This window comes from Thamnophis sirtalis, unplaced genomic scaffold (genome assembly GCF_051295495.1).
Source record: "Thamnophis sirtalis isolate CommonGarterSnake01/CBP01778 unplaced genomic scaffold, rThaSir2_p1.2 scaffold_2, whole genome shotgun sequence".
Lineage (NCBI taxonomy): Eukaryota > Metazoa > Chordata > Lepidosauria > Squamata > Natricidae > Thamnophis > Thamnophis sirtalis.
This window is the reverse complement of record NW_028261382.1, coordinates 4,343,948-4,369,549: the sequence shown is the minus strand read 5'-3', so window position 1 is coordinate 4,369,549 and position 25,602 is coordinate 4,343,948. Positions and strand designations below refer to the sequence as shown.

At 46.0% G+C, this 25,602-nt stretch overlaps 2 protein-coding genes across 2 annotated transcripts in view; both read right to left on the bottom strand.

Moving 5' to 3' along the window:
• The window catches only part of CSK (C-terminal Src kinase), a 49,451-nt gene extending 41,213 nt beyond the window's left edge, over positions 1 to 8,238 (bottom strand). The window contains exon 1 of the mRNA XM_087704053.1: positions 8,109 to 8,238. The gene's annotated coding sequence lies outside the window, so the exon portion shown is untranslated. The remainder of the gene's footprint in view (positions 1 to 8,108) is intronic.
• Positions 8,239 to 15,211: 6,973 nt separating this feature from the next.
• Positions 15,212 to 24,533, bottom strand: LOC106539700 (cytochrome P450 1A5). The gene is made up of 7 exons (XM_087704049.1): positions 24,300 to 24,533; positions 22,602 to 23,470; positions 21,331 to 21,457; positions 19,563 to 19,652; positions 19,018 to 19,141; positions 17,515 to 17,601; positions 15,212 to 15,855 (listed from the first exon to the last, which is right to left on the bottom strand). Exons 2-7 carry the CDS (start codon positions 23,442 to 23,444, stop codon positions 15,552 to 15,554), a joined length of 1,575 nt encoding a protein of 524 aa, XP_087560175.1. The 5' UTR covers positions 23,445 to 23,470; positions 24,300 to 24,533; the 3' UTR covers positions 15,212 to 15,551.
• Between the last annotated feature and the right edge of the window lie 1,069 nt (positions 24,534 to 25,602).

Here is a 25,602-nt window from a genome sequence, read left to right as displayed (position 1 = left end):
AGGGCCCCCGGTTGGCTGGGGTAGGGAGGTCCCTGTGATGCACTACTCAATCTGGAGACCCCAGAGGGGGTACCATATTTTTCGGAGTATAAGATGCTCCCAAGTATAAGACGCACCTAGCTTTTGGGGAGGAAAACAAGGAAGGAAAATCTGCTTCTGCCTCCCAGCAATTTGCCTCCTTGCAGCAAACAGCAAGTTTCCCTGTCAGTTTAAGCACCTTCCAACGATCAGCTGTTTCAGGCTGCCGGGATTGCTATAGCCTACTGCAGCCTCCGAAAGCCCCATTTTCCCCATTTGCTGCAAGGAGGTAAATTGCTGGGAGGCTTAGGCCAAAGGGTTGGGCCGAGGTGGCGCAGTGGTTAGGGTGCAGCACTGCAGGCCACTTCAGCTGACTGTTATCTGCAGTTCGGCGGTTCTAATCTCACCGGCTCAAGGTTGACTCAGTCTTCCATCCTTCCGAGGGGGGTGAAATGAGGACCCGGATTGTTGTTGGGGGCAATATGCTGACTCTGTAAACCGCTTAGAGAGGGCTGAAAGCCCTATGAAGCGGTATATAAGTCTAACTGCTATAGCTATTGGGGCCGATGGGGGAAAGAAGGAAGAGGTAAGGAGAGGAGGATGGAAGGGAGAGGAAGAGAAGGGCAGAAGGTAGGAAGAGGAAGATTATGTGTAGGGGAGAGGTAAGGGAAGAAAGGAAGGGGAAGGAGAGGAGGGTGGAAGGGAGGAGAGAGGGTAGGAAGGGGAAGAGGAAGAGTAGGAGAAAGGGAAGGGAAGAAGAAAGAGGTAAGGAGAGGATGGAAGGGAGAGAAAGAGAAGGAGGGAGGATAGGAAGGGGAAAAGGAAGAGTAGGCATAGGGGAGAGGTAAGGGAAGAAAGGAAGGGGAAGGAGAGGAGGATGGAAGGGAGAAGAGAGGGTAGGAAGGGGAAGAGGAAGAGTAGGAGAAAGGGAAGGGAAGAAAAAAGAGGTAAGGAGAGGAGGATGGAAGGGAGAGAAAGAGAAGGAGGGAGGATAGGAAGGGGAAAAGGAAAAGTAGGCATAGGAGAAAGGGAAGGGAAGAAAAAAGAGGTAAGGAGAGGAGGGTGGAAGGGAGGAGAGAGGGTAGGAAGGGGAAGAGAAAGAGGAGTAGGAGAAAGGGAAGGGAAGAAAAAAGAGGTAAGGAGAGGAGGATGGAAGGGAGAGAAAGAGAAGGAGGGAGGGTAGGAAGGGGAAGAGGAAGATTAGGTGTAGGGGAGAAGGAAGGGAAGAAGGAAGAGGAAAGAGAGGAGGAAGGAAGTAGAGAAGGGAGGGAGAAAAGAAAGGGAAAATAAGGTGGTCTTACAACAGGAGGAAGAGGTGGTAAACACAGCCACCCAAACTGTATATTATAACCTATTAAATGGAATAATAAATGTATAAGAATCATAAATGTAAAGAATAACAACTATTATGTGAATAATGTATACTTAAAATGGTAGGTAAGAGAATTAAAAAGTAATAATAAAATTCTTAAAAAAAGAAAGAAATGAACCAAATGAAAAAAAAAATCCTAAAACATTCTGGCATGAACTGCTTCTGAGATTACATTCGCTCCCTTCTTACAGCCCTAAAAAAGGTATTTCTTTCTTAAGATCTTTACTAAGTGTTTTAATTGTTTCAAAATTAATAATTGACGAATTACTAATGGCTTCCACAGAATTTTCCTTTGAATTGTATTTTGTGAGTCTCCAGGAGCCGCTGAGCCCGTGGGTGATGCAAGGACATTTGAAGAAATAAATTAAACCATCAAGTTAGCCTTTATTAGAGCTCAAAGCTTAAAGTCCCTGGTTGGGGGTTTTATTTTTGGCTATAAAAGACCCAAACAGTTATCGGTACCACTCGGGAAAACAGTTTGAATTAAGCTTCCTGTGTTACGATTCACATTTCCCAAATAAAGAACATCAGCGGAGCTCCAGCAGGTGAGATTAAAACAGTGTCTGTCTACCTTGGTGACTTTCAGGTGGAGGGGGGGGACTTCAACTCCCAGAATTCCCCAGCCATCATGGCTGGCTGGGGAATTCTGGGAATTGAAGTCCATCCACCTGTCTGAAAGTCGCCAAGGGAGAGAAAAATTCAAGGCTTAAATAAAGGTGAAGCTTCTCCTCGCACCTACGTGCTAGTCGTTCCCGACTCTAGGGGGCGGTGCTCATCTCCGTTTCAAAGCCGAAGAGCCAGCGCTGTCCGAAGACGTCTCCGTGGTCACATGGCCGGCATGACTCAACGCCGAAGGAGCATGGAACGCTGTTCCCTTCCCACCAAAGGTGGTTCCTATTTTTCTACTTGCATTTTTAATGTGCTTTCAAACTGCTAGGTTGGCAGAAGCTGGGACAAGTCACGGGAGCTCACTCCGTTACGCGGCACTAGGGATTCGAACCGCCGAACTGCTGACCTTTCTGATCGACAAGTTCAGTGTCTTAGCCACTGAGCCACTGCCTCTCCCTTCTACTAAAGCAGTGTTTCTCAACCTTGGCCACTTGAAGATGTCCGGACTTCAACTCCCAGAAATCCCCAGCCAGCGAATGCATTCGCTGGCTGGGGAATTCTGGGAGTTGAAGTCCAGACATCTTCAAGTGTGCCAAGGTTGAGAAACACTGTACTAAAGGCTTCGGGTTCATTTGAAGTGACAACGGTGCCGTAAAGAGAGACTTACAACCGATTCTCACACCGCCACTGAAATGTCCCCGTGGTCATGTGATCGAAATTCAGACGCTTGGCAACTGGCATGTACTTATGACGGGTCGCGGCGTCCCAGGACACCTCCTTTTGCCACTTTCCCGACAGGCAAAGTCACCGAGGGAAGCCAGGGCCGCTGAACGACCGTGCGATTCACTTAACGACCTGGGGAGATTGGAAGAGGGAGGCCCGGGTCACTCCTACGCCTTCTTCTCGTGGAATTTTAGAAAGGCCCGATCCAGAGTCAACCCCCCCGTCACGGTCACGACCGTGCCACCCCGCCTAGCCAAGGCTGGCCTTCCTCCCTTCCTTCATTTGACGCTTTGCCAGGCAAATCGGAAGAACAAAGAAAGGAAAGTTTTTTCACCAACGGTGCAAAACAAACAAACACGGGGAAGTGTGAAGCTGCAAAGGAAAAGTGCTGCTCTCACCAAAACGGTCCAGGATTGCAGAGAGCAAATAAAATAAAAAAAATTAAAAAGTCACTAAAAAAAAGGGTTTCTTGACAATAATAATTATAATTAAAAAAAAACAAAACTATATACAGTTAAATTTTATCTAATAGGGGGAAAATGCTACGATATAGGATATAGTTAAAGAAAGGAAGGATAATGATAATAAATTATACACATGGAGGATTAGAAAACTTTGGTATTAAATATATTATGGATGTTTAGCTAAAACAGGAGGATATGAGGATTTAATGTTAAGGGAGGATTTTACAAATAAGTAAATGAAATTGCCAGCGTGTGGTTATGAATTGAATCTTGGTATATACCTAAGGATCAAATAAAAGCGGAGGTAGGATGATGTCAATATAGTCAATATTTTGAGTTAAGATATTTGAATTAATATGAAATTATATTTGACGACGGTGGAAGAGATGCACAAAAGCTTTTTGATATACTTTTTACAATATATGTTTGTTTTGAAAATAAATACATAAATAAATTATTATTTTTTAAAAAAGGGTTTCTTGGCCAGCGTCTCTTAATGTCATGTTTGTGTGTTTGTGTTTGTGTGTGTTTGTGTGTGTGTGTGTGTGTGACGTGCACACACCTTCCGGTCAGTGGGAAGATTTCCCTGCAGTTTTCTTAGCAATGTTTTCTGCCAATGTTGCCATTGCTTCTTTCTTTGGGTTGAGACGAGAGTGGCTGGCCCAAGGTCACCCAGCTGGCTCCCTGCCTAAGGTGAGACTAGAACTCCTAGCCCTACTTGGGTGACTGGGCCAAAGTCACCCAGGTGGCTTTCATGGCTAGGGCAGCACTAGAACTCACAGTCTCCCGGTGAATGGCCCAAAGACAACTCAGATGGCTTTGGTGCCTAAGGCAGAACTAGAACTCACAGTCTCCTGGTCAATGGCCCAAAGATATTCAGCTGGCTTTCATACCTAGGGCGACACTAGAACTCACTGACTCCTGGTGAATGGCCCAAAGAGATTCAACTGGCTTTGATGCCTAAGGCAACACTAGAACTCACGGACTCCTAGTCAATGGCCCAAAGACATTCAGCTGGCTTTCATACCTAGGGCGACACTAGAACTCACTGACTCCTGGTGAATGGCCCAAAGTCACCCAGCTGGCTTTGGTGCCTAAGGCAGAACTAGAACTCACAGTCTCCTGGTGAATGGCCCAAAGACATTCAACTGGCTTTCATACCTAGGGCAACACTAGAACTCACTGACTCCTAGTGAATGGCCCAAAGTCACCCACCTGGCTTTGGTGCCTAAGGCGGAACTAGAACTCGCTGACTCGTGGTGAATGGCCCAAAGACGCTCAGCTGGCTTTCATACCTAGGGCAGCACTAGAACTCACAGTCTCCTGGTGAATGGCCCAAAGACATTCAACTGGCTTTCATACCTAAGGCAGGACTAGAACTCCCAGTAGCCTGGTGATTCACCCAAGCCAAGGAAAGCTGTTCCCAATGGCTATTATCATTTTTTGATTTATTCACACAAAAAAACCCCCAAACACATTGGAGAACTGCAGGATTTTAAAAGAGCGAAAGAGAAAAAATACGATCGTAATTCTGCTCCTTTCTTTTCGGAGTCCGAAACTCCTTCTCCTCCTTCATATACAGCCGGGGTTCACCTCCACCTGGCTGGGGACTTCTGGGAGTTGAAGTCCACTCCACAACCCACCCACCCCCGGTCATCGCTTATTTAAAGGTGGCCCAGCCGTATGAATTGGGAAACTAAAAAAATCCCCCATATCTCAACATCTCCAGCTAAGGCGTGGGTGAAGCAGGAAGCGAGCTTCATTTTTAAAAAAAAGCAACATCAGCAGTTGTGTGTCTCTAGGGGTGTGTGTGTGTGTGAGATTGTATAAGGTACAACACAGGGCCATTGATGCTTATTCATTAATTTGGTCTTTCTCAACTTTGGTAACTTGGTAAGAGGCGTGGGACTTCTACTCCCAGAAGTCCCCAGCCAGCATAGCTGGCTGGGAAATTCTGGGAGTTGAAGTCCACGTATTTTAATATTGCAACTCATTGCAAAAAATAAGAGGACAGTTGCCTAGCGTCTGGATTTTGGTCGGGTGACCACGGAGAGGCTGAAAGGGTCGTAAGTGTGAAAAACTGTCCCCCAATCTCTTTTTTTCAGTATGGCCGTAAACGGATGACTGTAAGCCACGGCTTGTCTCCAGAAGTTGCGAATGCTCCAACACTGGAAGTTCTTCAGAAGAGATTGGATAACCATCTGTCTGAAATGGCTTAGGGTTTTGTGCCTGAGCAGGGGGTTGGACTTGAAGACCTCCAAGGGCCCATCCAACTCTGCTATTATTCTATTCTATTCTATTCTCGTTCCAATCCATTCTATTTTCTACTCTGTTATTTTTATTCTATTCTATATTCTCTATTCTATTCTTTTATTCTATTCTATTTTGATTCTATTCTATATTTTGACTCTATATTCTATTCTATATTCTATTTTCTATTCTGATTCTATTCTATTCTATATTCTATTTTCTATTCTGATTCTATTCTATATTCTATTTTCTATTCTGATTCTATTCTATTCTATATTCTATTCGGATTCTATTCTATATTCTATTCTATATTCTATTCTATTTTCTATTCTATATTCTATTCTATTCTGATTCTATTCTATATTCTATTCTATATTCTATTCTATTTTCTATTCTATATTCTATTCTATTTTCTATTCTATATTCTATTCTATTCTGATTCTATTCTATATTCTATTCTATATTCTATTCTATATTCTATTTTCTATTCTATATTCTATTCTATATTCTATATTCTATATTCTTTCTATTCTATATTCTATTCTATATTTTATTCTATTCTATATTCTATTCTATATTCTATTCTATTTTCTATTCAATTCTGTTCCATTCCATTCCATTCTATTTTCTATTCTATATTCTATTCTATATTCTATTCTATTTTGATTCTATTCTATATTCTATTCTATTTTGATTCTATTCTATTTTCTATTCTGATTCTATTCTATATTTTATTCTATATTCTATTTTCTATTCTGATTCTATTTTATATTCTATTCTATATTTTATTCTATTCTATATTCTATTCTATTTTCTATTCTATATTCTATTCTATTTTGATTCTATTCTATATTCTATTCTATTCTATATTCTATTCTATATTCTATTCTATTTTCTATTCAATTCTGTTCTATTCCATTCCATTCTATTTTCTATCCTATATTCTATTCTATTTTGATTCCATTCTATATTCTATTCCATTCTATATTCTATTCTATTTTGATTCTATTCTATATTCTATTCTATTCCGCCTGTATAATCCTATTCCTGCTCCTTCTTCGGCGATTTTGCTAGCCACCCACCCGCTCTCCCGGAAGCCTGCGTCGGTCCGTCTTTGCCCGCCTGCCCTCCATCTGGGCAGCCGATGCAACAAGGCCCTGAATGAGCCCACAGACCCCGGTCCAGTTGCCTGCCATATGACGCACGGATTGTGGCCGGAGGAGAAAGGGAAGCTGGCAACCCATGCCCATCAATGGGTCCCTTGTCTGCCCGCACTGTGGCTCCACACAGCTCCTGCCCAGCTGATGGGCAGAGAAGCAGCGCCCGCCCGCTCACACTGGGGAAGGGGAGTACCTCCGTTTACCCCCCACCCACCCACACAAAGGCCAGACTCTCTGCACAGCATCAAGATCCGTTATCCCATCGTTCCTCCAATCGGGTTCCAGCTTAAATATATATATATATGGAGAGTCCTCGGCGGCTTTTCTCACCGTAAAGCGAATCCCTGCCGCTCTTCAACGCGCGACGCGGTCGCTAAGTGAATCCAGGTTTCCCCCCCTCTCCCCCCCCCCACTGAATTTGCTGTCACAAAAGGGGCTTCCGGGAGCCCTGAAACCGTCATAAACACGAGTCCACTGTCAAACACCCATCACGTGGCCACAGGGATGCCACAACGGTCTTTTTTTCCCCTCCAGTGCCATCGTAATTTCAAGCAGTCACTGAATGAAGCGTTGTAAAGTCAAGGACCCCTCCCCAGTGGATCCCAGAACACCCACTGGGGGTGCGCAGGATGCTTTCCCTTGGAGCAGACTATGCCCCACTGAAGTTTCACTTTTCCCCAAAACAGACAGAGGAGGGGAGAAACACCACACACACACACACACATGTGGGAGACCCCAGTTTCTCCCCCCCCCCCCCGTCTCTGGGTGCCTGGAGAGGCTCTTGACCCCCCCAGATCACATCCCCCTTTCAGATCTGATTCGGGGATTCCTTTTATCTCTGGGGAAGCTTCTTCTCCCATGGGGGGGAGGGATCCGCTTTGAAACTCCCTTGGCTTCCCCAACAGGAGGGAGAAGGGGGACCCCAGAGGTCATAAAGCCAGGCCTCCCCTTCCTGCCCTCCAAAAAAAAAAAAAAGCAGGGCTGGCTGGGGGCCACCTGGGTCACTCTGAGTCGGTCCCATCCCCACATGTAGGGCGGAAGAAAGCTGCCCAGAAGGGAAGTGACAGGCCCGGGCCAGCAGATTCCTCCCCCCGCCCCCAAAGATGCAAAGCTGCCCTCTTTCCTGGCAGGATCGCCCAAGATCTAAGCCAGCCCCGTTTTAGCCTTTTGATCCCACCCGATCTCCCAGGAAGGTGGGCCGGAGTGGGGGTGGGGGGGTGGCCTTGTAAGCCGGGCATTGCCAGGCCTGCCCCACTGATCAAGGTCTCTCTCTCTCTTTCTCTAGGGTTCCTCCCTAGGGACTAGCCGCTTAAAAATAGGGGTTTTCCTTCCCCTAGAGCTAGGGAGAAAAGGCGGAGGAGAAAGAGGAGGAGGAAGAGGGGAAGGGGCGACTCCCCCTCCCTCCTAGCTAACCCTTCTTTTCCCCCACCCCCCCCCCAATAGATTAAGGCTTCACCCCAAAAGTACTCTCAGGCAGGGGGGAAAGGGGGGGGGTACTCTAACGTTACTCACCGCTCTGCCTCCGCTTTCCGATCCGGCGGGGGGGAAGCAGGGGGTCCCCTGGCTGGGCTTATTCCATGCAACGGGGGGTCGGGGGTTGTTGGGGGGGGGCGACCCCCTGATCTGGGATCGAGGCGATCCCGAGGGCCGGGGAGATCCACAAGGGCTGGGGAGGGGGGGGGAATCAGCCAAGGGAGCGCCGGACAGGGGAAGAAGGGAACGAGGGGGGGGGAGGAGGCGGAGAAAGGGAAACAATGTAGCCGCCGCGAACGTTCCAATTTCGAACGTTGCCGGCTTTCGCTTTGGAACGTTGGCGCCGCCAAGGTTCCGAGCGGCTCTATCGCGGGCGGGCGGGCGAGGCGAAGGCGGCGGGATCCGGGGCGAGAGGCGTCTGCAGCGGCGGCGATGATCTCTTGTCTTCCCGTCTGTCTTCCGACCCAGCCCCGCCGCTCGGGATCTCGACGGGCCTGGTGCTCGCTGGCTTCCAGGGAACCCGAGCAGCCCGCCCGCAGCCCTACGGCGCCTGCGCGGCCGAAGCTGGGCCCGACCTCGCTTGGCTGCCTTAGCTTCCCCCGCCTCTCGGCCCGGCTCCGCCCAGCAGCAGCGGCGACGAGGAGCTGGGCGAAGGGAGGGCGCCCCCTTCTGGTTAGAGCCTGCTTTGTGCTGCAGCCTCTCTCTCTCTCTCTCTCTCTCTCTCTCTCTCTCTCTCTCTCTCTCTCTCTCTCTCTCTCTCTCTCTCTCTCTGTCAATATCTTTCTTTCTCTCTTTCAATCTTTCTCTCATCTTTCTCTCAATGCCTTTTTGTTTGTGTGTGTGTGTGTGTGTGTGAATATCTTTCTCTCTTTCAATCTTTCTCTCATCTTTCTTTCTCTCAATGCTTTTCTCTCTCTCTCTCTCTCTCTGTGTCTCAATATCTTTCTTTCTCTCTTTCAATCTTTCTCTCATCTTTCTCTCAATGCCTTTCTGTGTGTGTGTGTGTGTGTGAATATCTTTCTCTCTCTCTCTCAATCTTTCTCTCATCTTTCTTTCTCTCAATGCTTTTCTCTCTCTCTCTCTCAACATCTGTCTTTCTCTCTTTCAATCTTTCTCTCATCTTTCTTTCTCTCAATGCCTTTCTCTCTCTCTGTGTGTGTGTGTGTCAATATCTTTCTTTCTCCCTCTCTTTCAATCTTTCTCTCATCTTTCTCTCAATGCTTTTCTCTCTCAACATCTGTCTTTCTCTCTTTCAATCTTTCTCTCATCTTTCTTTCGCTCAATGCCTTTCTGTGTGTGTGTGTGTGTGTGTGTCTCTCAATATCTTTCTCCCTCTCTTTCAATCTTTCTCTCATCTTTCTCTCAATGCCTTTCTCTGTGTGTGTGTGTGTGTCAATATCTTTCTCGCTCTCTTTCAATCTTTCTCTCGTCTTTCTTTCTCTCAATGCCTCTCTCTCTCTCTCTCTCTCTCTCTCTCTCTCTCTCTCTTTCTCTCTCTCGCTCCAGATTGGCTCGTTCTCATGGCGCAGGGGCAACTAAGGTACAGGATGTAATACAGGTAGCCCTCGACTTACAACACTTTGCTCAGTGACCATTCAAAATTATAACGGCACTGAAAACAGTGACTGGCTGGCTGGGGAATTCTGGGAGTTGGAAGTCCACCCACTATTAAGGTTGCCAGTTTTTTGTTTTTTTTAAAAAACCAACCAATCTAAATTAGAAACTCATCAAAACTGCACCGCTGGGTATTTCCTTTTGCAGCCTGTGGCTTTGGCTTTTGTGGCGCAGCAGGTGTGTTTACTCATTTTAGAAAAAAATGATAGCCACAAAGATAAAGGGCTTTGTTTAAAAACTCCGGATCTCTTCCTGCGCACCATTTTTTATTTTTTGCAAGAGAAACCCTGAAGTGGCTTGTGGGAAGTTATCACCCAGCCCTCTCCCAGAAAAATGAAATATCATAGGAAATATTGAAAAGGCAGAATATTTCTCTGGATGTGAAAAGAAAGAAAACATGTTTTAAAAGACAGAATAGTTGCCTGTAGCTTCCTGCCCATCCCCACTTTGTCAATGGGCCATTAAGAAGGCCAAGCTAGTCCACTTTACATAATAAAGACTTCTCCACTGCAGCTGCAGGGGGAAGGGGGTATTACTCAACTCTCCACATGGCATCTGAGAACTCATCTATACCTGGTTTCAAAACACAGCCTAGAGAGTAGCCCCCTGCATGGCACCATGGGAGTCTGACAACCAATCAGAATACATTTCTTACTCAGGAACAGGAAACAGAGAGGTGGGACTAAACAGGGTATAAAAAGCCTAGCAAGCCCCTCCCTCAGCCCTTCTCTTCTTCTCCACCAACATTGAAGCATGAGATCCCCTTTTCTGTTCAGGGCTCAAGCCGTGTGGCCCTGTCCACCAATAAACCATCTTTCCAAGCAGCCTCCATGTCTCCAGTGTCTTTTCCCCCACTTGGAGCCGAACCCAGAAGGACGTTTCTTTCATCAGAACTAAACTACATTCACTCAGCTAGAAGGCAGCTTGTAATGCTAGCCAAATAAGAGACGGACGATGGAGCTTGCGTTTGTGCGTGCCTGTGTGTGAGCAAGACAGTGGAATTGGTCTGGAGTTTGTCCCCATTCTGTCTTTTTTTTAAAAAATCAATCTAACTTACTTCCCCCCCCCCCACCGAGACTTATGCAAAATTAATCAGTGCATTCGTGGTCTTAAGTCAACTTGGATTTATTGGTGGAGCACAAGTAAGAATGCCACATAAATTAATCATCATCATAAATATTTAATTTGGCAGGGACAAATGGGAGAGCCGGATTCACTTAAAGTGAATATTGGGGGTGGTGGTGGAACAAATTCCCTTTTTTTAAATTGGAGAGAAAGTGATACCACACCACCTCCTAACGCACAATCACAACTCGGCGTTGTTTTGGGCACTGTTGTCCCCAATATGGGGTGGGTGGATGTGACAGAATTCCTATAGGACCTCGGCCATTAATGCTTTCTTCATTGCAATTATTTATTATTTATTTATTAATTAGACTTATATACCGCTTCATAGGGCTTTCAGCCCTCTCTAAGCGGTTTACAGATTTTTAGCAAATTGAGTCAGCAAATTGCCCCCACAGTCCGGGTCCTCATTTCACCCATCTCGGAAGGATGGAAGGTTGAGTCGACCTTGAGCCGGTGAGATTTGAACCGCTGAACTGCAGATCGCAGTCAGCTAAAGTGGCCTGCAGTACTGCACCCTAACCACTGCGCCACCTCGGCTCTTGTTGCATGAATTGTCCATTCTCAGAACTACATCTGCCCCAGAATGAATGAATGGATGAATGAATGAATCAGTGTCTCATAATTGCAAAAAAGTTTGCAAGGAAAGATTGGACATCCATTTGTCAAGGATGGTACCAAGACTCCTGCCTTGGGAAGGGGTTCGACTAGAAGTCCCTTTGAACTAGAGAGCCGAGGTGGCGCGGTGGTTAAATGCAGCACTGCAGGCTACTTCAGCTGACTGCAGTTCTGCAGTTCGGCTGTTCAAATCTCACCGGCTCAGGGTTGACTCAGCCTTCCATCCTTCCGAGGTGGGTGAAATGAGGAGCCAGATTGTTGTTGGGGGGGCGATATGCTGACTCTGTAAACCGCTTAGAGAGGGCCGAAAGCCCTATGAAGCGGTATATAAGTCTAACTGCTATTGCTAACTGTTACTCTATTTTCCAAATGCTCAGAAGAATGCATGGGGAAATCCCACAGGGGTGGGGGAAACCCACTTAGGGTTAGGGTTAGATCCCCATGAACTCAGACAGAAGAATGGACACCGACAATGGATTCGCAGCTCATCCCTATGGTTAGGGGGGGAGCTGACTTTTCCAATCCATTGTATCTACGTTTCCTGGTAAAATACATGGGGAAATCCCATAGTGGGGAAAACCCATCTAGTCGAACCCTTGAAATTAATGAATTTCCAGCAAAAACATGCGAAATTGTATTTACATGTCGAGAGAAGTACTCCAAACGATCCTAGATGCCTGTTTCCCAAAATGCAGTCATGCCACTGGGGTGGCCATTTATTTTGGAACTCCAAATGTGGGTTATAAATCTCTTTTGGGCTTTTCGTTCTTGTTTCTTCCCCAAACTTAATCGCGAAGCAGAATAGGCTGCAATGTATACAGTCCACCAGCCGGTGGCGATGTGGGTCCAGTCTTGCAACCCAGACATTTGAACTCATGAACCCGCCTGTTGGTTCTTCCCGGTACTTGATGTTAAAGAGGGAATTTATAAGAAGGCCACTTTTCTTTCGAAAGAGGAGAGCTGATAGGTGAGGAGAGATAGATGCAACACTGGGAGTTTTTAAGGAGATGTTTGATAACCATTTGTCTGAATTGTGCAGGGGTTCCTGCCAAAGTAGGGGTTGGACTAGAAGACCTCCAAGGTCCCTTCCAACTCTGTTCTATTCTATTCTATTTTTCTTTTCTATTCTCTTGTCTATTTTGTTCTATTCTCTTTTCTATTCTATTCTCTCTTCTCTTCTTTTCCTATTCCTATTCCTATTCTTTTCTCTTTTCTATTCTATTCTATTCTCTATTCTCTTCTTTTCCTATTCCTATTCCTATTCTTTTCTCTTTTCTATTCTATTCTATTCTATTCTATTCTCTCTTCTCTTCTTTTCCTATTCCTATTCCTATTCTTTTCTCTTTTCTATTCTATTCTATTCTCTCTTCTCTTCTTTTCCTATTCCTATTCCTATTCTTTTCTCTTTTCTATTCTATTCTATTCTATTCTCTCTTCTCTTCTCTTCTTTTCCTATTCTATTCTATTCTCCTCTCCTGTTCTCTTTTTTTCTCTTCTTTTCCTATTTCTATTCTATTCTATTGTAAATTTCTCTTCTCTCTTTACCCATTGAGAGCTGGCATTGTTTAACTCCTTCTTCAGGCTGTCCTGGAGAAACATACATGGGGAGAAAGAGTCCCATCATGGAGAAAGAAATAAGCACGATTGAGCAGGGGGTTGGACTAGAAGACCTCCAAGGTCCCTTCCAGCTTTATTCTGATCGATTTTTCCAGTCAACACTCTTGTGGGGGCAGGCAGAACTGTTAAAGAGGAGACGACAGGAGTTGGTTTGGTTTGCCCTGCCTTGACCACTTTAAACGGCACAAGGGAAAGTGTGACCTGAAGGTGTGCCAAGCGCAAGAGGGGGTGGGGGGCTTGTGATGTGGGCAGACAAAAAGAAAAGTATTGCAGACTTTTCTTTGGAAACTGCCAATCGGATTTCATTGTTTCTCAGACTTCAAAGTAAGCTGCCTAGAGCCCAGGCCTCTCTAAACTTCAACTCCCAGAATTCCCCAGCCAGCATCGTTGCCCAGCATCTCCAGCTGGGGAATTCTAGGAAATCGAAGTCCACCCAGTTTTCAAACAGTTACTCACGCCCTTGTCACCTCAAGGCTGGATTATTGCAGATAATAAATAAATAATAAATTAAAAAGTTGCCAAATTCGCAGCGGCTTCTCTTGATTTCCCCCCGGGATGCTTCTGGGCCCTTCTACGCAGGAGGACCAGTAGCCACGTTGAGACGGGACAATTGGAAGATGCAGTCCAGCCCATCTGGAACACACACACACACACACACAAACACACACACACACAAACACCTTAGTCTGCCATAAAGAGAAGCGTGTTTTTTTTAAAGCTTTTCTTCCTTCTACTAAGTCCTCCCCTGAGCTCTGATTATTATCCTGCTCTTGCAGATAAACTTTTGAACCTCTCAAATCCTCGTGAACCTATCGAGTTTTCTTCTATTTTATTTTTCCTCTTGCCAGGTGGTTATGTAAGAAAGGATCTACCACTCAGCTAACAATAACAACAGGCTCTGCCATTTTTGACTTGGACCAAGGCCAGGGTCGTTACTCAACCAGCCCTTCAGATTCTCTGGGTGTGCGTGCGTGCACTCTCGCGAATCCGTGCAAAGTCCTACACACCTTAGAAGCCTGGCTGTTGAATCAACCCTGTTGGGGAGGAAAATAAGATCAGGTTGGCTAACTGGATTGCTTCAAGAGCCGAGGTGGCGCAGTGGTTAGAGTGCAGTACTGCAGGCTACTTCAGCTGACTGCTAGTTCGGCAGTTCGGCTGTTCAAATCTCACCGGCTCAAAGCTGACTCAGCTTTCCATCCTTCCGAGGTGGGTAAAATGAGGACCCGGATTGTTGTTGGGGGCAATAGGCTGACTCTGTAAAAACCGCTTAGAGAGGGCTGAAAGCCCTATGAAGCGGTATATAAGTCTAACTGCTATTGCTATTGAATAGATAGATAGATAGATAGATAGATAGATAGATAGATAGATAGATAGATAGATAGATAGATAGATAGATAGGGTAGGGTGGTTTTTTGTAGAATCAGAATATTCAAGTCTGATAAATTTAAAATTTCCAAATAGCGAGGTAGCCCTTTGGGTATTGCTCCAAGGGCTCCAATTACAATCGGGACAACACACGATTGCTTTTTCCACAGTCGCTCAACTTCAATTTGCAAGTCCTGGTACTTTGTGATTTTTTCTTGCTGTTTATCTTCAATTCGTGCATCTCCAGGTATTGCAATGTCAATGAACCATACTTTTTTCTTTTCTTTTATTTCTTTTATTCTATTATTATTATTATTATTATTATTATTATTATTATTATTATTATTATTATTATTAGGTTAATCTTTGGTGAGATTCACAGCCTTTGGGGCTGGTTGGTAGCTCAACAGCTCGAGTCCTAACCAAGGACCTAGGAACTGTTAAGGTAACGTCGAAGGATATAAGCTGTTCCAAGTAGGGTGGTTTTTTTGTAGAATCAGAATATTCAAGTTTGATAAATTTAGAATCTCCAAATAGCGAGGTAGCCCTTTGGGTATTGCTCCAACGGCTCCAATTACAATCGGGACCACACACGATTTCTTTTTCCACAGTCGCTCAACTTCAATTTGCAAGTCCCGGTACTTTGTGATTTTTTCTTGCTGTTTAACTTCAATTTGTGCATCTCCAGGTATTGCAATGTCAATGAACCATACTTTTTTCTTTTCTTTTATTTCTTTTATTCTATTATTATTATTGTTATTGTTATTGTTATTATTTGGTTAATCTTTGGTGAGATTAAGGGCTCCAATTACAATTGGGACAACACACGATTTCTTTTTCCACAGTCGCTCAACTTCAATTTGCAAGTCCCGGTACTTTGTGATTTTTTTCTTGCTGTTTAACTTCAATTTGCGCATCTCCGTGTATTGCAATGTCAATGAACCAAACTTCATTATCATCATCCTCCATCATCATCATCATCATCATCATCATCATCATCATCATCATCATCATCATCATCATCATCATCATCATCTTTGGGTAGGTACATACAATGCTTTCCCCCAAGTAGACTGTACAAAAATATACCAACAAGATTGAGATTCTTTGGACTGACTGGTGAGCAATTTGTCCTTTCTTCAATTAGTCCATCTTATTAGGGAAACGCTGTTTCACTTGGACGTGTGCGCATCTCTCGTGATGTAAGCTGAGGCCGTAGCGAGGGGTCATGTTTACCGCCAACCCGTCAGGAACGCTGAACTGCAGGTCTTGTAGCAAAGTGGCCAAGAAAAGGAAGACTTCCCACCGGGCGATGGGCTCTCCGATGCATCGCCGTTTCCCCAAACCGAATAGAAGGACTTTGTCCCGTTCATCCGCGTTGATTTCTTTCCCGTTGGCGGTGAGAAAACGCTCGGGAATGAAGGCAGAGGGGTCTTTCCAATGATTCCTACAAAGGGGAGGCATGGAATGAAGGCTTGAGGTCAGTAGCTGAAAAATCTGGGTTTCCTGGCTTGAGTTCACACCAGAGGTGGTATTCAGCAGGTTATGACCAGTTCTGGAGAACTGGTAGTGGAAATTTTGAGTAGTCAGGAGAACTGGCAAATGCCACCTCTGGCTGGCCATGCCCCCATCTATTCTCTGCTTTCTGAGTCCCAGGAAATGGGGATTTTGCGGTATCCTTCCCCTGGAGTGGGGAGGGAATGGAGATTCTACAGTATCCTTCCCCTGGACTGGGGAGGGAATGGGGATTTTGCAGTATCCTTCCCCTGGAGTGGGGAGAGAAAGGGGATTTTGCAGTGTCCTTCCTCTGGAGTGGGGAGGGAATGGGGATTTTGCAGTATCCTTCCCCTGGAGTGGGGAGGGAAAGGGGATTTTGCAGTATCCTTCCTCTGGAGTGGGGAGGGAATGGGGATTTTGCAGTATCCTTCCCCTGGAGTGGGGAGGGAATGGAGATTTTGCAGTATCCTTCCCCTGGAGTGGGGAGGGAATGGGGATTTTGCAGTATCCTTCCCCTGGAGTGGGGAAGGAATGGGGATTTTGCAGTATCCTTCCCCTGGAGTGGGAGGAATGGAGATTTTACAGTATCCTTCCTCTGGAGTGGGAGGAATGGAGATTTTGCAGTATCCTTCCCCTGGAGTGGGGAGGGAATGGAGATTTTACAGTATCCTCCTGGAGTGGGAGGGAATGGAGATTTTACAGTATCCTTCCCCTGCCACGCCCACCAAGCCACGCCCACCACACCACACCCACAGAACTGGTAGTAAAAAATATTGAATCCCACCACTGGTTCACACATCACTAAAGGATACAACCAAGATCAAGGGAGGTACTAATGCCACTCTATGAAGCTTTAGTAAGAGCACCCAGTTTTGGTTACCACACTATAAAAAAGATGTTGAGACTCTAGAAAGAGTGCAGAGAAGAGCAACCAGGATGATGAGGGGACTGGAGGCTAAAACATATGAAGAACGGTTGCAGGAACTGGGCCTGGCTAGTCTAGTGAAGAGAAGGAACAGGGGAGATATCATAGCAGTCTTCCAATATTTGAAGAGCTGCCACAGAGAGGAGGGGGTCAGGTTATTTTCCAAAGCACCAGAAGGCCAGACAAGGAATAATGGATGGAAACTGACCAAGGAGAGATTCAATCTGGAAACGAGGAGGAATTTTCCAACAGTGAGAACAATCAACCCATGGAAACAGAAGTTGCCTTTGGAAGTTGTGGGAGCTTCATCACTGGAGGCTTTCAAGAAGAGACAGGACTGCCATCTGTCAGAAATGGTGTAATGCTTGGGCAGGGGGTTGGACTAGATGACCTACAAGGTTCCTTCCAACTCTGTTAATCTGTTAAATCACACCAAGCCTTAATACGGTTGCTTAGCAAAATCCAGAGAGAAGCCAGATAGTTGTGTTGTGATCAACAAACCATATTTTAAGCCCGCTGTGGTTGGTCCCATCAGGAGACCTATTGGAGGCCAATTTTTCCAGTAAAGAGAAATTTCCCGACAGTGAAAACTCGAGCAGGGGGATTGCCCTACAAGACCAAGGTCCCTTCCAACCAATATTTTGCTACAATATTTCTGTTATTCCATGAGAACTCACTACTTACTCATCATGGTTGACTTGCCACTGGTTGATAAAGACGCAGAGGTCCTTAGGAATGAAGTAGCCCTTGAAGATGAGGTCCTTCGTAGTGCTGAAAAGAAAACAAGGAAATAAAAAAAAATATTTTTGAAAGAGTGTGCCTGTTTAGGAAAAAAAAAAAGGAAGATGGGTGTGTGCATTGGATAACTCTTAGGGAATGGCGGGGCTCCCCTAATTTTGCGCTATCGGTTTGGGTGAACCGTCCTGAACTGGTAGAATACCACTCTCAACTCCCCGCATTTTCATGGGGGGGACAGGGAGGGGGAACGCATTCCATGCATAATGTCGGCTGGAGTCTGTTCTGACCCCCTTTCTTCACTCGTTCACAGACGACAGTCAGACAGACTTAAAAGGAAATAACTTCATCAGTCCTGGCTCATGCTGGCTGCGAGCCCAAAAATAAACATAAATAATGTCTCTGGCAAAAAAAGGTTACGCAGCAGAATGCAAAAACAAAGAGCTATTACAGCCGCACCAGGTTTACAGAAAGAAAGCAAATCACTTATCCAAGTGCCTCTCACAAACAAACTACGACCGATGAACCACGAACCACGAACGAACGAGTGAACGTTGACTTCTGCAACCAGGGCGTGGCACCATCAGTCATTTTATCTCCAGAAGACGACCCTAACGAGCCCCAGCTGCATTGTTATTCCTGCATCCCGACTCAACTCACAGAAAACTTCTGCTGAGTCACAACAGAGTCAGATTTCAGATTACTGCAGCCGGCTTGGGAGGGGTGCATTTTATAGGGGAATGTGATCTATGGCACAGACTGAGGATTGGGAAGGAACGGGGGTAAAGTTCAGATGTCAGGGCTGCAATTATATTCCTTTTAGAATTTCGACTTGCCACACTTTCTCTTATTTCATTATGCTGTTTCATTAGTATAGTTGATGGGAGGGGGGAATAGACAGGAGTAGGATTGTGGAATGTATTGTTTTCATTCCTTTCTAGAAGCTCAAGGTCATCCTTTGTCTCCGTGTTCTTTGACACCTGACCAGAAGCAGCTGGGTGGAGATGCCAGCGTGGAAGAAGAAGATTGGACCATGTGATGGATTGTGGGTGTGGGGAAAAGATCGTGAACTTTTAACTGGGTGGGATTCTGATGTCATTTCCAGAATTGGGATTAACACAGATGTGCTAAGATGTCTGTTTTATTAAATTGGAACTTTAAGGATTGTTTTGCCTTGGACTCTGATTTAATTCTACATGATACTTGGAAGGCTGATATCAGAATTAAACAAAGCACAGGCTTGGCTGCGAACAGATCTTGCCTAATGGAGCGCCTAATAAATCACTGGTTTTGTATTGAAAACTTGACTCAATAATTGTGATTCTATTGCGGCATCTTTAGAAAATCTGACAACCACCTCTGGTGGGATTCAGGGCTGACTTGATGGGGCTGACCAGGTTCAGGGATTGGTGTGGGGACTCACCTATTTCTGTTAGGAATTTAGGGACTTACCAGTGGGGGAGTGTGAATGGCACGAAGGTAGAGTGTCTGAACACTTCCAGGATGAAAGCTTCCGTGTAAGGGAGTAGGGAACGATCGGACAATCGTGGCTTCCGTTCTCTGCCGATGGTGACATCTGGAAGGCAGGAAGGAAACATCAAAGAGTTCCTTGCTCCCATGAGAAGGAAGGAAGGAAGGAAGGAAGGAAGGAAGGAAAGAAAGAAAGAAAGAAAGAAAGAAAGAAAGAAAGACAGACAGACAGACAGACAGACAGACAGATAACTCCTGGTTCCAGATTAGTTATCCTGTCAGAGAAGTTGTGGACAAATACATTCAAATAAATAAGAAAGAAAGAAAGAAAAAGAGAGAGAGAGAGAGAGGGAGAGAGAAAGAAAGAAAGAAAGAAAGAAAGACAGAACGAACGATAGATAGATAGATAGATAGATAGATAGATAGATAGATAGATAGATAGATAGATAGATAGATAGATAGATAGATGACAGATAACTCCTGGTTCCAGATTAGTTATCCTGTCAGAGAAGGAAGAAACAACCCACCTATTTCTTCCTGGATCTTTTTCTGAATTTCGGGATAAGTGATGAGATACATGAGGGACCAGGACAAGCCGATGGACACTGTGCTGAAACCTGTAACAACACAAACACACGCATAGAGAAAAAGAGGACACGCCGGGACCAAAATAACTCCATCACACCTCCTTACACGGGGTGTGTGTGTGTGTCTCCCCTACAAGAGGTCTAATTTTGAAGCCCACCCCTGGAACAAAGTAAGGAATATGTGTAATTGAGGACTTTGCTGGAGCCTGCTATCCCACAATAACCATTCAGGAGCCATGGAAAAGATCAGGGCCTGTGGGAATGGCCTTGGGGGGAAGATCGGAGGAAGTGCCTCAACTTGGACAAGTAGTATGTAAAAGGTATCTCAGCCCACAGAAGTTAGTTAGTTAGTCCTTAGTTTTCCAGAGTGGAAAAAGAAAGTGGAAGGGGAGGGGGAGGAAACAGATATACTGGTAGTCCTTGATTTACGTCCAAAAGCCCAACATTTCTATGGCTAAGCGAGACAGTTGTGAGTTTTCCTCCTTTTACAACCTTTCTTGCCACAGTTGTGAAGCGAGGAACGGCAGTTGATAAGTTAGCAACCTGATTGTTAAGCGAATCCGGCTTCCGCGTTGACTTGGCTTGTCGGAAGGTCAGAAAAGGGGGGGGGCGCACGACTCTGGGACACAGCAACGGTCGTAAGTATGAACCAGTTGCCAAGCGCCTGGATTTCGATCCCCCTGCTCTTAGGGATGCTGCAATGGTCGTCAGTGTGAGAAACAAATCCCTTTTTTTTCCAGTGCCGTCATAGCTTAGAGCAGCCACTCAATGAGTGTAAGTTGTAAGTCGAGGACTACCTGTATTTCTCCTCTGGAGGGTTCATTTTTCATTAGACCAGAGGTGGGTTCCTACCAGTTTGCACCAGTTCGGTAGAACCGGTTCGTCAAATCTACTGAACCGGTTAGAAGAGGTTCCACCAGAAAGCAGGCCACACCTACAGAAGAGCTTCCAAAATTTTTTGAAACCCACCACTGACACACACACACACACACACACACACACACACACACACACACACAGAGACAGACAGGCTTACACAGAGAGAGAAAGAGAAAGAGAAAGAAAGAAAGAAAGAAAGAAAGAAAGAAAGAAAGAAAGAAAGAAAGAAAGAAAGAAAGAAAGAAAGAAGAAAGAAAAAGTGAGAGAGAGATGAAAGAAAAACAGGAAAAGGGACAGAGAGACAAAAGGAAGGAAGGAGAGAGAGAGAGAGAGAGAGAGAGAACACATGGCTGGCAAGGCACTCCCACCAGGTCACATGGCTGGCAAGCCACTCCCACAAAGGCCACACCCACAGAGTAGGTTCGAAAAAAAATTGAAACCCACCACTGACACACACACACACACAGACACACACACACACAGACAGGCTCACACAGAGAGAGAAAGAGAAAGAGAGAAAGAAAGAAAGAAAGAAAGAAAGAAAGAAAGAAAGAAAGAAAGAAAGAAAGAAAGAAGAAAAAAGAAAAAAGAAAGAAAAAGTGAGAGAGAGATGAAAGAAAAAAAGGAAAAAGGGACAGAGAGACAAAAGGAAGGAAGGAGAGAGAAAGAGAGAGAGAGAGAGAGAGAGAGAACACATGGCTGGCAAGCCACTCCCACCAGGTCACATGGCTGGCAAGCCACTCCCACAAAGGAGGCCACACCCCCAGAGTAGGTTCGAAATTTTTTTGAAACCCACCACTGCGATTAGACCCTCAGGTGAAGACCTTACCTGCCCCAAAAATATCATTGACCAGATTCACAATTTTCCCAGCCGGGAGCTGAGTTTTCACTTTGGCGTCCGTTTTCTGTTTCTGGCTTTCCTGGATCAGAGAATCGGTGATATCACGGATGTGATCCTGAAAGAATCAAGGGAAGTTGGGTTGACTTTGTTAGGTAAGCTCCCTGTTGGGAGAGCGAGTACGTTCAGAGAAGCGTTGTGAGAATTGTGTTGGAGAACACACAAAAACCAGCATACAGAGACACTGCAGTTTAGATAGGCTTTTACCTTCGTGGAAATAGAGGTATCAGAGTCCATCAAACAGTCCAAGTCATACACGGATAAGACAGTCAGTCATCAACGTCTTTCAATTAAAGGATAATCCACATAATCATATAATCAGTCCGGTACACAAAGTTTGCTACCAGTTGCAAAACTTACAATAGCTCACGGCACTTTCTAACAGCCAGCTTCCAAAAACACTCAGATCAGATCAGCCCAGCATCTTAACGAAACAGAGAGCTAACAGTCACTCTGGCTCCCTCTTATGGCCGATTGAGGAAAACAGCAACCAATCACATTTTACAGTATGATTTAAAGAAACAGGTACAACATTGTTATATGATTTATATATTGCCAACCCAACCGTTAGATTATATTCCTAACAGACTTTACAATAATACCACATAAGAGGCAACTTCAAGAACAATCAGCCTTTTGTTTTTTAGGAAGCTCCCAGCTTGGAACTGGGCCTGGATATTTCTCCCAACAATATTTTATCTTCAGGGATGGGACTGAAAATTGTTAGCAACCAGTTCTCTGCCCAGTTGCTTGGTGGGCGTGGCCTACTCGGCCTCCTGAACCATGACAGGAGGGAGTTTTTGCCCTCCCCAGGCTCCGGAGGCTTTGTTCCAGCCTCCGGGAGGGCAAAAATGGCCTCCCCCAGGCTCCAGAGGCCCTCTGGAGGCTGGAAACGGACCCATTTTTGGACTTTCAGTACTTCCAGTAGGCCTGTTTTTCGCCCTCCCCAGCCTCCGGAGGCTTCCCTCAAGTCTCAAGGAGGGTGAAAACGGCCTATCTTGTGCTCCGGAGGCCCTCCGGAGGCCAGTTTCCAGATTTCCAAAGAGGCTGTTTTTCGCCCTCCCACAGCGCCCACGCGAGCCCTGCACTTAGCTGGCATGATGAACAGGCTGTGTGGAGACTCCTGGGAATAGAGGGGTGGGCGAGGCCAGCCAGTTGCAAGGACTACCGGTGCAAACCGGCTGAATCTCACCCCTGCTTACCTTCCTGAAGCTCTCGTAATGCTCTTTCACGTTCTTCTGCAGGAAGCTATTGAATTGCTGATTGTAGCTCTTAAACTTCTTCACCTTACTGTTGGGAAGATACTGAAGGACGGGGATGAAGCTGGCTAGACTTCCCGAGCCCGCGGTCTCCACAAACTGTTCGCTGTTGGTCACAATGTGGAGCAGTTCTTCGTCATCGTAGTCGTAACGCTTGCCGAAACACATGGCCAAAACCACGTTGGCCACCGCCACCATCAAGTACAGATAGGGGTCCAGGCGGCCCTTTGCGCACATGACCTCCTGGAGCTTTGCCTTCAGGTGGTGGGCCTCCTTGGAGACGTGTTCTTCCAGGAGGCAGGTGGAGAAGGAGGTGAGGCTGGGTGAAGACGCAAAGGTTTTCAGGGCGTGTTGAGCCAGCTTGCGACGAGCAAACCACACCGGGCCGGAATCCGTGCTGAAGGACAAGCTCTGTCCATCGGTCACATGGCGGAAGATGTAAAGGTCGGGACGGCCCTTGAAGGCTTCTCCGTGTCTCACGAGAGCTTCCTTGATGGTCTCCAGACCACTCAGCACCAAAATTGGCGTTGTCCCGATGTGGATCATCATGACGTCTCCGTAGATCTTGCTCATCTGACTCAAACTGAGGTGGACGTTGGTCCCCACGTCCAGCATGTTGCCAATCAAGGGATAGCCCCGTGGCCCAGGGATTCTTTGGTGGCCCTGGGGGGCCTGTTTCCGGAAGGTCTGGAGGACTAGGAAGAGCAGGCAGAAAACAGCCAGGCCAATCAGGACCTCGGTTGCCGAAATGGATGCCAGAATTCCCAGGAGCCGCATGGGAAACATGGAGAAAGGTTGTCTTCAGATCTCTACTGACATTAAAGATAGGACAGGCGACCATGATTGGGCTCAGAATTTCCACTGCTAAGCAATGTGGTTGTTAAGTGAGTCCTTCCCAATGTTATAATCATTTCTGCCACAACTGTTTAGCAAGTCACTGCAGCTGTTAAATGGGTTAAGCAAATCTGTCTTCCCCTGTTGGCTTTTTTCTTCCTTCCTTCCTTCCTTCCTTCCTTCCTTCCTTCCTTCCCCCTCCCTTTCCCTCCCTCTGTCATGCTTCCTTCCTTCCTCCTTTCCTTCCTCCCTCGATCATCTTTCCTTCCTTTCTTTCCCCTCCCTCCCCCTCCATCCATCATGTTTCCTCCCTCCCTTGTTTCCTTCCTTCTTTCCTCCCTCCCACTCTCCCTTATGTTTCCTTCCTTCCTTCTTTCCCCCCTCCCTCATGTTTCCTTCCTTCTTTCCTCCCTTCTACCTCTCCCTCATGTTTCCTTCCTTCTTTCCTCCCTCCCTCGTTTTCCTTCCTTCTTTTCTCCCTTCTTCCTCTCCCTCATGTTTCCTTCCTTCTTTCCTCTCCCTCCCTCCCTCATGTTTCCTTCCTTCTTTCCTCCCTCCCTCATTTTTCCTTCCTTCTTTCCTCTCTTCTTCCTCTCTCCCTCATGTTTCCTTCCTTCTCTCCCTCCCTCCATCCCTCATGTTTCCTTCCTTCTTTCCTCCCTCCCTCATTTTTCCTCCCTTCTTTCCTCCCTTCTTCCTCTCTCCCTCATGTTTCCTTCCTTCTCTCCCTTCCTCCCTCCCTCCCTCCCTCCCTCATGTTTCCTTCCTTCTTTCCTTCCTCCCCTCTCTCCCTCCCATAACAAATACCTGGTAAAATCAGGAGGAATAAGAACTAGTGGTGAGGCCAACAAAATATCCAAGTCAAAAGTTCTCGTCCAAATGTCTTCAGCTCTTTCTCCTGCCAGCTGCTGGCTACCTTATGAGAAGGTTTTTCCGTGCTCTCCTATTTGGGAAATGATTATTTAACCCACAAACTCTCCAAGTTCAGCTGGAGAAAATCCAAGGAAAATATCCCATCCCATGGCACTGGGCTAAAAACCAGGTAATATATATTGTGCTTCTTGATTACCAAGATCCTCCCAGATTTTTGCTGATAATGAAGGAGGCTGGTGCTTTCTTTTGCATTCAACTATTGTTTAAGCCTGGCTTATTAAATAGAGTCCAGCTGGCTGGGTTTGCACAATACCTTAATCCCTAAGCCCTTATCCGGAGCCAAAAGGAAACAAATAAATTTAATAAGTCAATAAATAAAACAAAACAAGGCCCAAGATGGTTCACAGTGTTTTGGGAACTCTTCAATAGGTACACCAGACTAAAGGTAAAGGTTCCCCTTGCACATATGTGCTAGTCGTTCCCAACTCTAGGGGGCGGTGTTCATCTCCTCTTCAAAGCCAAAGAGCCAGCATTATCGGAAGACATTCTCCGTGGTCATGTGGCCGGCATGACTCAACGCTGAAGGCGCACGGAACGCTGTTCCCTTCCCACCAAAGGTGGTTCCTATTTTTCTACTTGCATTTTTTACCTGCTTTCGAACTGTTAGGTTGGCAGAAGCTGGGACAAGTAACAGGAGCTCACTCCTTTATGCAGCGCTAGGGATTCGAACCGTCGAGCTGCTGGCATGACTAAAACACCAAAGGAGCACGGAACGCTGTTCCCTTCCCACCAAAGGTGGTTCCTATTTTTCCACTTGCATTTTTTACGTGCTTTCGAACTGTTAGGTTGGCAGAAGCTGGGACAAGTAACAGGAGCTCACTCCTTTATGCGGCGCTAGGGATTCGAACCGTCGAGCTGCCGGCATGACTAAAACACCAAAGGAGCACGGAACGCTGTTCCCTTCCCACCAAAGGTGGTTCCTATTTTTCCACTTGCATTTTTTACGTGCTTTCGAACTGCTAGGTTGGCAGAAGCTGGGACAAGTCACGGGAGCTCCCTCCGTTACGCGGCGCTAGGGGTTCGAACCGCCCAGCTGCCGACCTTTCTGATCGACAAGAATAGGATGATTCCATGGTGAGGAGAACAGGATGGACTTGGTGGAACATTGGGGTGATGAGCTCATCCTTTGGTTGAAAAAAGGACAGAATCTCCCGACCAGGCAGGATAAAAACCAAGT